The 17,622-nt window shown below is 41.8% G+C and overlaps 1 protein-coding gene across 1 annotated transcript in view; it reads left to right on the top strand.

The window, feature by feature from the left end:
• ap3b1a (adaptor related protein complex 3 subunit beta 1a) overlaps window positions 1-17,622 on the top strand; it is a 57,204-nt gene that overhangs the window by 2,174 nt on the left and 37,408 nt on the right. The window contains exons 2-8 of the mRNA XM_083983433.1: window positions 5,238-5,313; window positions 5,437-5,511; window positions 8,942-9,037; window positions 9,192-9,352; window positions 10,052-10,118; window positions 14,987-15,169; window positions 15,942-16,097. Coding sequence (XP_083839559.1) covers window positions 5,238-5,313; window positions 5,437-5,511; window positions 8,942-9,037; window positions 9,192-9,352; window positions 10,052-10,118; window positions 14,987-15,169; window positions 15,942-16,097 — 814 coding nt within the window. The remainder of the gene's footprint in view (window positions 1-5,237; window positions 5,314-5,436; window positions 5,512-8,941; window positions 9,038-9,191; window positions 9,353-10,051; window positions 10,119-14,986; window positions 15,170-15,941; window positions 16,098-17,622) is intronic.

Below are 17,622 nucleotides of genomic sequence, written 5' to 3'. Positions count from 1 at the left end.
GTTGATTCAGAAAAGCAGTAAGACATTGAAGTAGCTGCAACTAATAATGAATGAATGGTCTTCAATTTACTGAGTTAAGATAAAGACACAGAAAATCTACATGTTCAAGAGGCAAAAAACAGCATTCTTTTTTGTTTCTGCATGAACATTGACCGAAATATTATAAATCTATTTAAAAAAATCATTTGCTGATAATTTTTCTGTCTAATGGCCGATTATTTCAGCTTTCCAAAATTTAGAGGTTGATTGAAACCTCCTGTTTTATATGATTGGCCAAGCCTTAATAACACAACGTCTGTGCATAGATAGATAAGAAAAGAATTATCTGTACTTGTATTTACATATTGAAAGTTAGAGCCACTAGAATTGGTCAAGGCTTCAGACCTTTTGGACCCTAAAGGATTATTGGTTCTTTTCCAGGAGAAGCAGCCATAGTGAATAAGTATGTTCTTATATATCATGTTGTAAAAGCCGTTCATAATCAACATGTCAGAGTTATAAAACTTCAGCTTCACTGTGAACATGTTTTGGTCATGTGTTTTGGTGTTTCATGTCAGAAAGCTGACACTAGAGGGCAGCCAATCATCAGTGTAACCACGCAGCTTTCTAATTCAGTGTCAAAAATCTGTTATGCATTTTAGCTGCTTTTGGTTTAACACTCTTGTTGTGGATGAGAGGACACGCACAGTGCACCACTCCAGCTTCAAGCAAACCTTTTAAGGCCATGACATTTAAAGAACAACTTTCATTTGTTAAGTACAGTGTTTAAATTTTGCTTAGTGTGCTAAAGGGAACCTCTAAGCTGCCTCACATGACCACCTACTCACTAGGTCATATGTTTGCCGACCTCCAGGCCTGAGCTGCGAGACATGAATGATGCACATAATCCACAATACCTTGAGTTATACATCATGCTTATTTGTTAATTAAAATTAAGCCCCATGCTTGTTTCAGTAGTTGATAAGATATTGAGAGTGTTGTTCAGCTGAAGTTGAATAAAGCCGTGCTTTTGTTATTCGAAATAGCTGAATGTTTGTCACATGTTAACATTCCTGTAATGTTCTGTCGTCTTAAAGGCCTCCTCTTACTGACTGAGAGCTCTATGCCAAGGCCCAAGCGAGGCTGGGAAACATGTGACTATTTGATTATCTGTGACTAAAGAGATATTTCACTGTGCCTGAGAGGTCCGGTTGTATGGATTCACCGTATCAACACTTTTACCTGAGCTGCAGTACGGGATGGTGTTTATTTTTAACTTATATCTTTCTAAATAGAACATTAACTGTAAGTGCTGCAAAAGACTGAATGAAGAGGAGATGACACTGATTAATTTAGCTGGATTGTGCCATTTTCAGAGTCGAGCTTTGCTATCAGGTGTGTGTGGAGTGTTGGATACGGCAAAGCATTGAATTAGGCCTAATAGTTAGATTTCATCACAGTTTGAGTGTACTTACAGTTTTTCCGACTGCTCACCACTACTCCACACTGTGCCACTTTTTGTACCGTCTCAGATCTTCCCATTGGCAAACTGTTAGCAAGGTCGTTTCAAATATTTTAACAAGAACTTGTTTATGTTCCCAGGCCTCTTGGCATCCTCGACCACCAAACCAGATCCCGGGCTGGTGGCCCTGTTCTCTCCCCTGTTATTTAGGATAATTTACTAACACAGTGTTAGTGAGTGATTACTCTTCTGACATGAACAAACATACACCCTTTAACCGCAGTATTTTTTATTTGGTTGTTGTTACGTCTCGGAAAAAGTCAGATTTATAGTGTAAGTTTGCTCTGCTGTGACCTTGCGCTTTGTCTTTTCTCACACAGTAAATGTTGTCATAAGTTTATCAAACGTCAGCTTGTTTCAAGGTCAAAAGTGAACTCTCAGTGTGTTTGACTGAAATCTCAAGAGAGGCTGCTTAATATCTCTAATGTTGAGATTAATTTGTCTGAGACACAGATGGTAATTTTGCACCAAACTGGAAGTGAGATGTTATTTTCACCACACACAGTATATGATGCACTGGTAAAAATGAATGCATAGCTCTGTTTTGAAAAATCTCTATTTAGAAAGCGAGTTAACCACATTAACCAGCGGTTCATTGAGTTACTCTGGTTTATCTGCAGCTCTCCAAACGTATTAAATGGTGAACCATGGGAATTTGAACAGTCAGCTTTGACTTTCACTCAGGCACATCTTACTGTGCATAAAACCACTCCCTGTAACCCTGTGGTGCTTTGACTGTATTGTTTCTTCTTTGGCAATGATCTGCAAATGAACACCAGTGCCACGGCTCTGAAACACATGGATACAGTATTTAACTCAAGAAAAAAAGAGAAAATATGGAATTTGGTTTTTCTGCATTTTCTGTAGAGGCTCGTCTTTATCAACCTGATAAAAACCAGCTGTAAAATTCATCTTCTGTCTCTGGCTGTACATGCACTCACTTACAAAATACAGTAAGATCCAAAGTAAGAGCTGGCTAGTGTAGCTCCCAGCCACATGGAGGCAGTAGTCTCTGCCGTCTGCAGTCCATCTATCCTTCACACCACTCTTGAATTTAAGAGTTGATGAACAAAAATACTGTGAAAAGCACAAGATCCGACCGGTTTGTCCTCCCAAATTACAGCGAAATGCAAATCTGCAATAATGATGTTCCACCCTCACGTATGACAAAGGTGTTAAAGTAGATGGATGCACATTTATGATAGATGTTAATTAGGAAACAGCCATTAAATGCATATCACATAATCATTCTCAGCAGAGATGTACAGGTCTAAATTGGCATTAGGCAGCAAACTATGACAGCAATCAAACTTTATAAGTTTTTGATCAAATCTTCAGTTGCTTGTAACATAAATCTTTTAACAGTGTAACTTTGGACACAGCTGGATAAAAATAGAAATTAGTTTTGTTTCGATTGCCAATAACACACAAAGACATTGACTGTTAAATACATCTGCCAGCTTGTGAAAGCGATTGGATCAGCCGCCCTCGCAATCCTTGTCTTTGAACGTTCACATGTTCAAGGGTATTTCCTGACATTCATCTTGGTGCCGTTATCTTTGATGGAGGCCTGTCCTGTTGGCCTTGCCTGCCTCACTTGGCAGCAGCAGTTTGTGCTCTTAGTCGGCGTCAAGCTAAAGTGGATTATTACAGCACAGTGGAGGTGATGAAAAGTAGCTCAGTGTTTACTCACCAGTGCAGATAAGGCCCTCCTTTTTCCCCTAGAGGGAAGTGACCACGGTCACATGCAGGCAGAGCCACACTCCAGAAGCCAGAAGGGCAGGTGAGATAGGCTGGTTTCTATAGGAAAATGCACACGTATGTTGGAGTTGATATGACTGACCGTGGCCGGTAGTTTCAGGAAAGGGAGTATGGACTTCTGCAGACGGAGAAAGAGGAGAGAGCGGACGCTAACCTCAAGTGTAGGGATAACTTGCCATTAGCGAGCTGGCGGGGCATCTTGTGACTCTTTCTGCCCAAGAGAAGAGGAAGAGAGCAGTGAATGACAGGCACGAAGCCAGTGGAGCCTGTGCTGTTTTTCCCCCTGTTCCTAACTTTGACAGTTATGAGCCACAAGGAGACGAGGACACAACTGTAAATAAAGTCAAGAGAACAGGACACACAGCCTGAGGGAAAGTAATTACTGCAGCTCAGTTTCACTCCTGAGCTGCTGCAAGCAGTCGGGCTTTGTGAACTGGATTTTGGTTGTTTTTTTTCCGGGACGCTGGATACTGGAAGAGGACTGGTTATTTATTGAAAGTGTTTTTGGACAGCCGGTATGGACGCGGGTTTCTCTTTGCGCTCGGAGGCAGTGGGAGCGATGAGGACAGCCCTGGTGTCTGCTGAGAACTTACAGCTCACTCTGAAGACTGAGCTGAGTCAGGAAGAACAAGCTCTCACACACTCCAACAGTAGCCCAAAGGAGGCACACAAAGCCGGGTACTGTTGTACGATCACACACACACACACCTCTCTGGAGAGCTGTGGCTTTTACTTCTTAATTAATCGTAGTTATAAGTCACATTGTTGTTAGCCTCGGCTGGGTGGATACTAAAGTTAGCAGCAGTTAGTCTTTCAAAATAAAACATCAGTGAAAATGGCAATGCATTAAAATACTGTTTTGGAGCAATTATTTCCTAATTTTTTAGCACTTTGCATCTATTTAACTTACATAAGGAATGCTAATTTAATCTCATTATCAGTTGTTGGTGTATATGTTGACCTATAAGTGTTGAACTAAGTACATCCAACACAACAAAGCCAACATCCCAATTAGTTTGTCAACCATAGGGAATTGGCAAGTTGAGTTTCCAAGTGTAAAATGTCCTGAACAATCAAATGTTTGCATAACATTATGTCTAACATGCAGAAAATGATTATTGGCTGATACATTGCTGTCATTTTTTAAAACATACAAAAACATGCATGTTGTTTATTTGAATTGCATGAATGGTAAATACAATATATTCTTATTTGAAATATAAACATACTATAGCCATTTAACTTAGCAATATGTCCGTCTAGGATTAATAGATTTCCAATGACAGTTATTGGAATTGAGACAAATGGTTGTTTAAACATCTCCAGGTAGTGTATGCTAGTTGCTCTGCAGGGCTCCATTCAGATACTATAACAGTGTTTTGAGAAAGATGCTAACAGTGACAGCGAATAGCATGCAAACACACCTTCATAAAATTTCTGTTAAAATCCGCACTGTTGTGATATTTTATTCTGCACCAGACTCAACCAAGGTAAACATAACACTGGTTGCATTGATTGCATCGCTGGTTGCACTGGTTGCATCAGCTGCATTTGGGAGTTTTGTTTGTTTCCCATCCGAACATTACATTTCTCAGTGTTTTTGCTCCTGTGTGGAACAACCAACCTGCTGTGTCTTTTTTTACAATGACAATGTGTCTTAGCGTTAGTCAAGGATTGAGCATTGTCATCATGTGAGCGCTGATTGGTTTTAGTGGACATTGTGGATGTTGTGATGGTGAAGATAACATCCCTGTTGTTTGGTCAGGTGCTCTGTCAGCGTCCTACCTGACTCCTATAGAGCCACAGGAGCTAATGTGACCGTGCCTGCTGTAATCTGTGAACAGATGTGGTAAACATGGAGCGTTCACAGCACCTTTGGTCAAGCTCTAACCTCTGAAACTGATTAGTCAAGTCCCCCTCAGAAAGTCGAATGTTGACCTTAATAAACAACAACAACCACACTTTTTGTCCTCAGGAATGAAGACCTTAAAGAGATGTTGGAGAGCAACAAGGAGTCGCTCAAACTGGAGGCCATGAAAAGGGTCGTTGGCGTAAGTGCATCATGTGAATTCACACATTGCACAAATTGCAAAGCATGTCATTTCATATTAGCTGTGTTGATTTTAATATCAGTTAAAAGATTTGTTGGATATTGTCTTTTGATTCATTTTCAGCTGATCGCCAAAGGGAAAAATGCCTCAGAGCTGTTTCCTGCAGTCGTGAAGAACGTCGCGAGTAAGAACATCGAGGTATGACTGTTAATCACTGTTAAGAAATGTATATCACGGGAAAGCATCATCTCTCCTATTACTACACGGCTATGATTCATTTAATTCTCGTGCAACAGAGCACGTGGCGTCTGAGCACAACGTCACAGAGGGAACTTCTTCACACAGAACAATAGTCGACTCATGTGGGTTTAATTCAGTGAGAACTTTTCCTTAATTTAGTTTGTGTTTATTTGTTTAGCTAAATTATTATTCCTCATTGTTGTCATTATATTGACAGGTTTTTTTTGTGGGAAAAACTTTGATGTGTTTCACTGGACAAAAATGTTTGATTTAATTAATCATAGTTATTATGTAATTCTTAAAGAGAGAAAGATGAAAATGAGTGTAATGTGGAAATGTGGTACGATCTATACATCTGCTGCTTGAAAAATCCAAACTATCCATAGAAATACAAGTCTGGGTTCCTTTATCCAAGTTTTTTGGTTTAAAAAATAAGAAATACATGTAGATTTAAAGGTTGAATATGGAGAATGCTTATTAAAAGCTATATTTTTTCAAAAATAATACACCCACGGGGCGTTTAGAGGGGTGCAGAATACAAATATTGCTTTTCTATTAAAAATTATAATAAATCTGTATTAAATAATCTAAGAAATTTTGACAGGTTCGACAATGACTTCCTGTTTACATCGTACCAGTAGCCGCATTGGGGGTCACTTCTCCACTGTTTTGCTAAGCCTCCTCCCGGTCGTGTGCGTTTGTTTTCAACGAAGCCGTTTATAATCAATTGGTGGATCAATGGATTATCATATGCATGTTACGATGTGTTTAATGAAGTTTACGGGGGACGTTTGTGATGCAGACTCGCTGTGCCACCGAGACCAGAGCTTTGCAGGTCTGGTTTTCAGCCTCACTGTGGATGGATGGAGCCTCCACTCTCCCTTTAACAAGTTACAGGTCATTTATCTAACATCACAATTAGTCTGAAGATGTTTAATGGTGGTAAAATGAAACATAAAGTAAATATCCTGCATAGTTCTTCTCCTCTGTGCTACTCTGATCAGAGCGGTGTCCCTATCAACGGTGTGTTACACTGGAATTATTTTTTTCAATTCCTATCTCTGATCAATAGACGGTGGTATTCTGCTCATTCTCCACATTCAACCTTTAAGGTTAACATAGTCTCGGGACTGTCGGTGATTAATGAAATGCACAATTTAACACTTTCCTCCTGTGTGTGTGCAGACATTATATTTCTTGCCTTGACCACGACCAGCCCATATGGGAGGAGAAGGAGATATACTTCCTTTATATAGGAAGACAGTTTTTCTATATCTACTTTGCTTTTGTCACAGTTTTGGACAAGGATTAACAACCAATCTCTTATTCTGTTGTGAGGAGACTTAAAATGTCTGTTTAAAGTAGTTCAGATGTTGTTTATTTTGCAGCCGCAAATTTAGTCTTGTTCATTTTCATCAGAAGATTATTTATTGTTTTTGTCACCTTTAACCCGAGCCATTTTTTAAAAAGATTTTATGAGTATATTTTTTGGGCTTTTAATGCCTTTAATCGATAGCACAGTGGAGAGAGAGACAGGAAATGGGGAGGCAGAGAGGGGGAATGACCTCCTGGATCTGGGATTACACTTTTCCTTTTTCAGCCAATAGCACAACTAGTTTTATTATTGCAAATCATAAGTTGGTACAGCAGCAGCAGCAGCAGCAGCAGCAGCATGAAGACACAGTAAGTTAGCATGGGCCTGCGCTAATCCTCCACTAAGTCATGTAATATCTGAGCCAGTCCTGACAGACTGAACTATTTGAGCGAATGACCATAAACACTAAGCAGCAGCTCGAGAGGGGTTCCCATGCCCAGAGACTGTGAATATTGATTAGCAGCCGCGGAATAATCAGGTAGCGTGAGGTGCAGCATGTGAGCGGGGGGCCCTGAAGCCGGGCGCTGTGTGCAAGGCATGCAGCCGAAAGCAGCTCGTGGCAGGGTAGGGGAGCAGGTGGGTGGATGTAATTGGCAGAAGAGAGCCCACAGTCACGTCTCCTGTCTCCCACCTCACACACACCAGCTGCTAAGGTAGTGTGAGGTCTCGGACTGTGTTTTCTCTTCCCCTCTCGCTCGGCTTCTTTTCCTAGCTCCTGCACATCTCTCGACTCGACACACCTCCAGTATGTCTCGCTAAAAACGGCCTCTTACCCTCGTTCCCACCCTCATCCTCCCTTTTCTTTTTTCTTTCTCCTCGTCACCGAGAGCTGCCATCGATCACCACTAGATAGAAAACAGCACAAGAGCATGCAGGTTATTGACAGTGTTGCGTGATTTAATAGCGGTGCTCTTTATTTTCTTTTAATCATCGCTGCACTTCATTTTAACACCACACATCATACGTGAATTGATATTGATACGTGTGATGTTTTCAGAGCATATTCAAGTAGAAAAATGAGTAAGGTCTCGTGTGATGCAGAGCAATTTTCACTTGTAGAGCCCATAATCGTCTACTGCCTGGTTCAAAATGAAACCAGGCGAATACTTTGTGGTCGTAGAAACCAGAACCTTGAGGGCAGATGGGTTGTGTCTCCTTTTTTATAGTGAGTAATGCCATTAATTCCAGCGGTAATGACCAGAACGATGATTGAGAACTGTGGCGCACTGCTGCAGGTCAATACTCGCTGCTTTAGAAAGCACGGTGCTGATTACTGGGTAAAGCTCTCGGTGATTGTACCTAAACTGTAACCTTACCCCTGACCTCGACCTTTAAATCAAGCTCTTATATTAAATTATAAACACCTCCTCAAGTAAATCATCAGTTTTCATCACCACCCTCTTCTTCCAGTTACTTCATCTATATAAATCCACGGCCTGCTCGGTCCAGCTCTTGTTTTATCCTCCTCTCTCTCCTTTCTGAATAGCCGATGTGAATCAGCAGAGGACCAACCTTTGGTCTCCACTCACACTCGTTCAGAAAGCAGGACAAATATTATCTCAGGCCTTCCTGCGTGAAAAGAAGAGGAGGCGTGGAAGCCAGAACTCAAGACAGGGGGGGTGCAAATAATTCAATGGCAATTTTGCAAAGGAACAGAAATACATCACCTCGCTGTCTGCCTGAAACAACACTGGGCTGAGTCTGCAGCCAGTGATACCAAGACAGGAAAACTTTATATATCAACTTTTTTTTTTTCTTACAGCCTTAGAATAATAAACTCAAAGTTACCACAGAAAGAAAAGCTCTCTTTGTTGCTTCGTACGTCATTGTTCGTTTTATCCTCTTTATAGCTCTTATTGGATATAAAAACACACAGCACATCCTCTCACATAAACGTGTATGTTTTCGCACACAGCTGGTTTTCTAGATTGCCTTTCCTCACGTGCTGAGTTAATACCTCAACACTGCAGCTGTTTCAATTTGTTGCTGTTGCTGTTTAATTGTCCTTCGCAGCTTAAGAAGCTTGTGTATGTCTACCTGGTGCGGTACGCAGAGGAGCAGCAGGATCTGGCTTTACTATCCATCAGCACCTTCCAACGGGCCCTGAAGGTAACACTCCTACTTTATGGTTAAGACGCTTTATTCTTTAATATTAATACATTTGTGCATGCACATCTGTATGCACATCCATAGGTGTTTTGATTATTAATAGAAAACATTCCTTCACACCCTGACACACTGTGGTTTCGTCTGTTTGCTGCAGGACCCAAACCAGTTCATCCGGGCCAGTGCGCTGAGGGTTCTGTCCAGTATCCGAGTCTCCATCATCGTCCCCATCATGATGCTGGCCATCAAGGAGGCCGCAGCCGACCTGTCCCCGTACGTCAGGAAGACGTCGGCCCACGCCATCCAGAAGCTCTACAGGTACCGTGCCTGCGCTCATTAGCTTCACAGTTAATACAGTGAATGTTGGGTAATGTTGACTTTAAGGATTTTCCCTTTGTGTTATCAGCTGAATCTTTGCATGAGTCAAAGAGTGAATGAATCCCTGAAATATGCAAAAATTGAACCAGAAACAGATCAGCTGCTTGTTTTACTTCTCATTTTACCTGGCTTGTGTTTGTTATCTTCTTAATTCAAAGTTTTCCCTGTAAAACTGTGAAATCTAAAACTATCCAAACCAAAGCCAATGAGGTTGTACTCAAATATCCAACTAACAGCCCAGAAATATTGAGTCTGCAGTCAGAGGTGACAAAGAAAAGCAGCAAATCATCACATTTCAGAAGATTCAATATGTAAATGTTTTGAATTTTTGATTGAAAAAGGACCAGATCAGGTTGTTATTGAAATGATGATTATTGCAAACTGTCTGTTGTATGAGGAGCAGCGAGCGAGTGATCACACAGCTTCAATCAGAGAATAAAAAGATGCTCATAGATAGTTGATCTAATTCATTGTAAGCACCCACACTTATCTGTATTCAGAGTGCACAGAGGGGACATGATTTAATTTGTAAGTCCATCAAGTTTCCATATTATGTGAATAATTGCCATTCCTTAGTTGACACATAGTTATTTCAAAGCTCTCTCCCTCTCTTTTTCTCTCGCTCCCTGTTGTCTTCAGCCTGGATCCAGAGCAGAAGGAGCAGCTGATTGAAGTGATAGAGAAACTATTGAAAGACAAAAGCACGGTAAGTACAGGCTGAGCAGTGAGTGTCGTACAGTCTTGTTTCCCTGTGTTGAGAGACGGTGCAGACCACTGGAGGGCGCCCCAGTCAAGCGGTTCTCCTCCTCAGCTCTCCATCCCACAGCTCATTCGGCAATGCCATGGTTTGTTAACACCCACTTAAACCCACACATCTTCAGATGCTCCTTGTTAAGTGTCCATTTGGAAGGAATTTTCGCACTGATGCTAGTGTCAGTTTAATTTTCTCAAAGGCCAACTTCTTTCTCTTTTTTTCCAAAATGGAGCGTAAATGAGCTGGATTCTCAAATTCTGTGTTTAGGCCAGCCACCGACACAATGCAGGCAAAGCCCATTAGAAGTCAGCAGGCAACGCATTAATTTGAGGAGGTCACAGTGAATACTAAGGGTGTTTAAATGCCAATTTCAAATATGTAGACGTTGGCTACAGAATGCAGAGTGTGTCGGGGTTCGTTCGTGCAAGTCATGCACAGTTTGCCGTAATTATGTATTCACGGCGTATACCTATCATTATACAAACAAAACAAAGCGGCTTAGGCCAAGGGGGGGATGGAAAGCCCAGTACCAGATGCATAGCATATTTAGCCCCAGACGCTAACGAAGACAGATGACTTCTCCCCGTTGGAGCCCACATCGTGAGTCTGGGGACAGAGAGAGAGGGCACTATCATCACACAGACGCACAGGCACTATCAGCTGGTGATGAATGGCGAAAAAACCCAAACATAGTGGATACTTAATCGCTATCAAGCGATGCATTTTTATGACACTAGGATGGGAGCATTTAGAGCAGTGGACAGTCCTCTTGTCAGTTTACTGCAATGCCGTGGGAGGATGTCTCCGAGTTGAATCGGTGCTACTGAAGGGGAAAATGTAGCTTGATGTAAAGGGCCACTCTGCAGAGTTTACACATAAATCTCAGTTTACTTGTCATTAGCAGTATCACTCAGCCCGATACAACAGTATAATGTCTTCTGTAGCTCTGGCAGGAATTGTGTGGATGTCATCAGGGTTATCTCAGCTACGCATTTGTAAGCAGAAAATCACGTGGGATCGGTGAGGTTTGAGGTCGGCAGGGATAAAAACAATGCTGGTTGCATCATGGGAAATATAGGATTCAGTGTTTTTGATACTAGACCTGGAGGTAGGATATCTCAGTCTCTCTTTTCTTTTTTTCCATCTTTTATAGAAGTGCAAAATTATATCTGTGGAGTGCCTTTAATAATACTGTAATAACAATATGCATGAATTGAATAAAATGACATTGTGAGGCAGCTAATGAAATTATTTCTGTAAGCACCATTTGGCTATTTGTTTTCTAAACTGCCTGTTCTCCCAGCATGCACTAGGCAAGACACAGAACAGATGCAGGATTATATGCCACATAAATAAAAATGCAAATTACACTAAAAATTGTGTGCATGCTCGATTACAGACTAGGTTTAATGCACTACCCAAAGGTATTTCGGCTATTACAAGTCAAAATATCAAAATGTTTCTTAATTGTAGATGTTTTGGTAAAACTAATGTTATAAATAATTAAGTGTCCAACATGTGCAGTCCCACATCCATGATAGCTACTTTAATATATCAGAATATCTTTGGAGGAGCTGTTTCGCCACTTACTTTGCCTTTTCTCACTTAAAAACAAGGCGACCAATGCCGTTCTGCTCTATGCGATGTTAATCGATCAATTTAACTGCAAATCAGCGAATTCATTTGGCTAAATGCTCTTTAGCTGATGTCACGATGCTGCCTGTTAACGCAGGAAACATTTGGTTATTGTCCCGGTGCTGAGGCGTCGTCCAGGCCCTCCTGACATTTACCTTTTACAGATGTGCCTGTTTGGTTAAATGGCTGTGACACACGGGGGGCTGCTTATAGGCAGGATGGTTTAAAGAGAAAATGGGAAGGCCTGATGACAGAGACAACATAGGAGTTTGTGCAGCTGTTTTACCGTGATGGATCTATTATCCAGCCATTACAAGATAAATGATCGATCCCTCCCATGCTACCCCCTCCCACCCGCCCCATCCTGCACCTTCTGCAAAATTGAAATGAGAACAGAAAGGAGGGGCAGGGGGCGAAGGAGGGAGGGGGGGCACTATGATTAGGGGCTAGGTGAGACGCCCATTAATTTAAGAGTAAAAGGAGGGGAGAGGGAAGAGAGCAGGAGAGGAGCAAGCGCGGGGAGGATAGGCCGACCCCACGCCGGGCCATCAATCAAAAAGGCGCACGTTGTCTCTGGCGTGATGACCCAGCACTCTCTGCCTCTCTGGCACCCTAATTAGAATTCATAGCAAAATAGATGCAAGGAAACGGTTTGGGCCCTTCATAATTTTATAGGAAATTTATTGTTATTAGAAGAACCATTTGCTTAGTGTGATTTTTCCATTACCGGCTTGTCACGCAGGGTAGATAATATGGTCGAGGGTGGCGGAGGAGGAGGGGGAGGAGGGAGGAGGAGGTGTATGAACTCCATAGATTGGGGTGTCAGTTTTGTTGATGGTGCATGTAGTTTACCTTGGAGCTGTGTCTAATGGGGGAAGTTGGTAGAGAATGCACAAAGCCTTTGCAGCAGGATCCACATGCTCAGAAATAGTGCTGCCTGTAATAGCCTTAGAGACAGGAGGAGGCCCGGGGAGGACGCATGGCGAGGACGACACCCCCCCTCCCCCCATGGCAAAAATGCACACCCGTTCACACTAAACGTATATAACTGACTACTATTAGAGACCTGCTGTGCTTTAATCCGCCGTGCAGATACTCTAACGTAGATACAAGCCTTTATTACTCGGTTTACACAATTTTATTTATTTATACTGTTGATAAAGACGATATGAAGACAAAATAACAATGCATATCATCACTGTGTGGCTGCTGTGAGTGGTTTAGCTTAGCTCCCTCATCGTATTTAGTGGATTATTCCAGAGTAATGGGGATGTTGTTGTTGGAAAAAGAGATGCTGCTCTTGAATTTTCATAATGTAATTTTTCGATGCGCTGAGCTGAGCACAACAAACCGAATCCCGTTCACTTCCTCTGTATTAGGACGGTCGTAGAGACCAAACCAAAACCAAAACAAACCCTGCAGACAGTTATCATTATGATTGATCAGGTTTAATTGATAATGAAGGGGAACATTTTCCGCTGTCACATCTAACTTGAATGCAGTTATTTTCCAGGATGTTAATTTACCTTTTTGTATATACTGTAACTATTATATATAACTCTATTTCACTTCCAATAGGACAGTCTCCTTAAGGCCACACCGCCTTTCCCACAGCACACACTCACAGTTCAGTCGGTTTCCACATATTTACAGAAACTCCAGAAAGTTGATTTTCCGGAGATGGATCGCGCGGTTCTTTCACTAAAAAACATTATTTGTCCTGCCGGAGCCGAGTCAAATGGATAAAGTCGTGAAAGCACACTCATCATTAGATGCAGCTTTAGCAACTATAGAAAGAGTGTGACATCTGTACTCATTGTCACGTACTGTAAATATCATCACAGTGATGTGCAGGAAGCAGAGGAGACATATGAAGAGGGATGGCACTGTAGATAACTGCACATGTTCATTCAGGTGATGTAAACCTGTTATCAGTTGTCACTAGTTACCCCCCTAGTTACCATTTTATTAGGTACACTTTGCTTAAACTGATGCAGACTAAAAAATCCTCCATGAAGAGATAATGTTCAATTTGTTTTGTTTTAAAGAGAGATTATTATCCTGAGGATGCAGTTTGTGGTGCTGTTGTGAGTTTTGGAGGTTGCACTCACCAATATTTAGATTTTTAATGATATTTACTTCATGTTCAGCCCTAGTTTTTGCAAGATTCACAAATAAACCTACAACCAAGGGTATAGTACGCCTGGTAATGTTGCCATTAAGCTATTTCCTGTAACATGTACCTGTACGTACATGGTATTTCTGCTCGTGGGTCACTCAGTGAATACAGCTTCATACATCAAAATGTAGTCGCCTGCTCCTGCAGCGACTCATTCATCAGTATCAGTAATGTTTCTGCCAGGAGGCCAATCATCGGTCGGATTTAAGACCCTGATTTCTTAGAGAATCCACAGACAGGAGCCGCACACGTACACACCTCATGCACACAGAAACGCACACACAATCAATGCAGGCTCATGACAATGCTGATGGGTAAATGCACCGGGTTCCCACAGGGCCACCGGGGGCCAGAAGGCTTTAATTGGGAAGACCAGATTCTGCTCCCTTTCTCTTCTTCTTCACCCTTGCCTGCCCGTGATAATGCTGTTTGCATATTAATACGCCGCCTTGTCACTCACTCAGTCTCGCAGTCAGCCGGCGAGCCAGCAGGCAGTTTGGGTGGTAGGGGGGCATGCAACAGCCAAATGGGTTTTTTCCTCCCACCAATGAAATATAGTTGATTATTGGCTCTCTCTCAGCTGCGGCTCCCTCCTCGTGCTCCTTTCCCCGTGAATTGAACATAAAATTAGGTTTGTACCTGAGCAAAGATGTAATTTATGGGGAAGATTGCGAGAAACACTTATTGATGGGTTTCCTTCGCAGGGCTGTTCAAAACTTTAAGAGCAAACATTTTCCTTCTAATTATCAGGTAACTACTTAGACACTGAACTGTGTATATTGTCATCAGAGTAGTAAATTAACATTGTTTTTTTCCCAAGTGCAGTAATTTTGATCAGCGTCATATCTTTTAAGTGGTTTATTTCCCTAGAGTCTATATATTACAGCTTGTTTAACACTTAAAGTCTTTTTTTCAATTTGTAAACTGCTGCACTTTCTTATAGCTTCTAGAAATATATAAAAAAAGCAGCATTTCCCTCACGCCCTCTTCTTCTCTCCATGTGTAGCTGGTGGCCGGCAGCGTGGTGATGGCCTTCGAAGAAGTGTGTCCAGATCGCATCGACCTGATCCACAAGAACTACAGGAAGCTGTGTAACCTGCTGGTGGACGTGGAGGAGTGGGGCCAGGTGGTCATCATCTCCATGCTGACTCGCTACGCCAGGACACAGTTCGTCAGCCCCTGGAAGGAGGTGAGCCACTCAGGACCCAAAAAAAAAAACCATCAGGAATCCAAATCCATACTGTGGCAAATTCACCAAATATATTTATTTATTGATTCATTTACTTTCAGCTCCGTAAGCATCCTTGATAGTCAGCAGACGTGGTAGCAACCCCCTGCTCATCCTAACTACCTTGTTAGTTTCCTGCAAATGCAGGATGCATCGTGTCCTGTGCTCATGTGCACGGCAGGAAGAGATACACCTGCCGCCGAGTGTCTTTGAATATCAACAAGAACTCTCGATAATCAAACACTTACTCCTGGGTCACAATCATGAATATATCCTGTCACTGTGATTCTTGTTTTATCAGCGTGTCTGTCTGATCTTAAGCGATAAGTGTGGTGATACTTCATCATTTTCCTTTTTGTCAGCAGTTTGGAAATGAACAGTGTGCATCCAAAAGCCAGATAGGTGTTGATTCTCTGAGGAATAGAAATCAACACTTGTCCAAAAACAAGTGATTATTTGAGTAATATTTCATATAAACTATAAATTAGTGTACTTTAAAATGTCAGAATCTAGTATTTTGCTATATAACTATACATTCCTGATGCATATTATAGGTTTAGCTCAACAGGTAGAAGGTAGATCACCTCTGAGACTAAATACAGCAGCAGAGCAGTCTCACCTGGTAATAATCAGTTTAAAACCATGATGCTATGTGTTTCATACTCAGGAGGATGTTTGAGGCTGTATAGTTTAATGCATTAGTGTGATGCGTTGTGTTGTTTGTGTGTTTCAGGGCGCCATGTTTGACGAGAACAACGAGAAGACGTTCTATGACTCTGACTCCGAGGAGAAGAAGGACCAGACGGAGGCCAGGCCGTACATCATGGATCCAGATCACAGGCTGCTGCTGAGGAACACCAAACCTCTGCTGCAGAGCAGGAACACTGCCGTGAGTCACACAACTGACTTAAAGGGATAGTTCAACATTTTGGCAAATCGGCCCATTGCCATAATTTCTATAGTCATAGCAGTAGGTTCGTTACCTTTAATTGTCGGTGCAGGCTATTTTTAGAACGGCGGAACAGAGCTGCGAGCTGCTCAGAGCTACGCTACGGAGGCTCATGGGATTTCTTGGTTTCCCTCATCAAACTCATCAAATACATAATCCAACAACTCCAAAACGCTCTCGTGGACAAGTTGTGACCTGCACATTCACCACCACGAGATAATAACAGAACGTCACGAGATGGAGTTGTTTTCGAGGTAAATCCATGCAAAACCGCTGATGCGCATTCCCGTCAGGGGCAGTAACGTTCCGTAATTATCTCATAGCGTGGTGAATGTGCAGGTCACAACTTGTCCACGAGAGCGTTTTGGAGTTTTTGGATTGTGTATTTGATGAGTTTGATGAGGGAAACCAAGAAATCCCATGAGCCTCCGTAGCGTAGCTCTGAGCAGCTCACGGCTCTGCCCCGCCGTTCTAAAAATAGCTTGCACCGACAATTAAAGGTAACAACGGACCTACTCCTAAAACTACATAGATTATGGCAATGGGCCAATTGACCAAAATGTTGAGCTATCCCTTTAACACTAGTAATCCTCAAACCATTAAGAGTAGAGAGAACACACTCCTGGATAAAGAGTGCAGCTTTTTAACCTGTTGAGAGATATTAACATTGGGTAAATGTAGGTTTTTTTTAAGGGTGGCCTCTGCTTATGTCTCAGTGTATCCTGTGGAATAAAACAGCTAGTGCTGCTATAGACATACACAGGCTGTCAAATGAATCCCCCATCAATAATACAGCCCAAGATGTATTTTCTTACACAAATAGAACATGCACACCTGGACACATACTGTAACTCAAAGACACAGGGATACATACACACATCGCCCCCCCAAGATTGAAGAAGAAAAAAAAAAAATATATATATATATATATACTGTATATATATATATATATATATATGAAAAAGCCTTGTGAGTACAGATCTCCATCACCCAAGAGTCTCAAGGTCTCTGTCGCTGTGTGGCAGCGGGAGGAAAAATGCTCCCAAATGAAAGTGTTGATTAAAATGTGACACGCTGGTTCTTTACTTGCGACAACACAGTGACATCCTCCATCTTCATAGACGCCTGAACCTTTCCATTCTGCCTGCAACGATGGACACACGTCCTGTGGCTATTTAAAGCGCAGCTGAAAAATTACCTTTATAGAGTCATGTCATGAGTGCCTTTGTGGAGCCAGAAGGAAATGCATGTGAGCGAATGTGTTTTATTTTAGCCGGAGTTGACAGATGGCAACATACTGTAGGTGGTGTAATAAAAATAATAAAGTGACTCAAAGTATAAAAAAAAGTGCTATTGAAAGTGTTTAAAGAAGATAACATCAAGTTAGAGTAACATACAGAGTTAGAAATTCTGGAGAGTGGTTTAAAATTAAAACAAATGTCCAAGAATAACAAGCAAGAACATT

The sequence above is a fragment of the Trachurus trachurus genome, assembly GCF_905171665.1.
Source record: "Trachurus trachurus genome assembly, chromosome: 12".
NCBI classification, from domain to species: Eukaryota; Metazoa; Chordata; class Actinopteri; order Carangiformes; family Carangidae; genus Trachurus; species Trachurus trachurus.
Note: the sequence above shows the minus strand (reverse complement) of the source record. Positions and strands in the feature narration are given on the sequence as shown.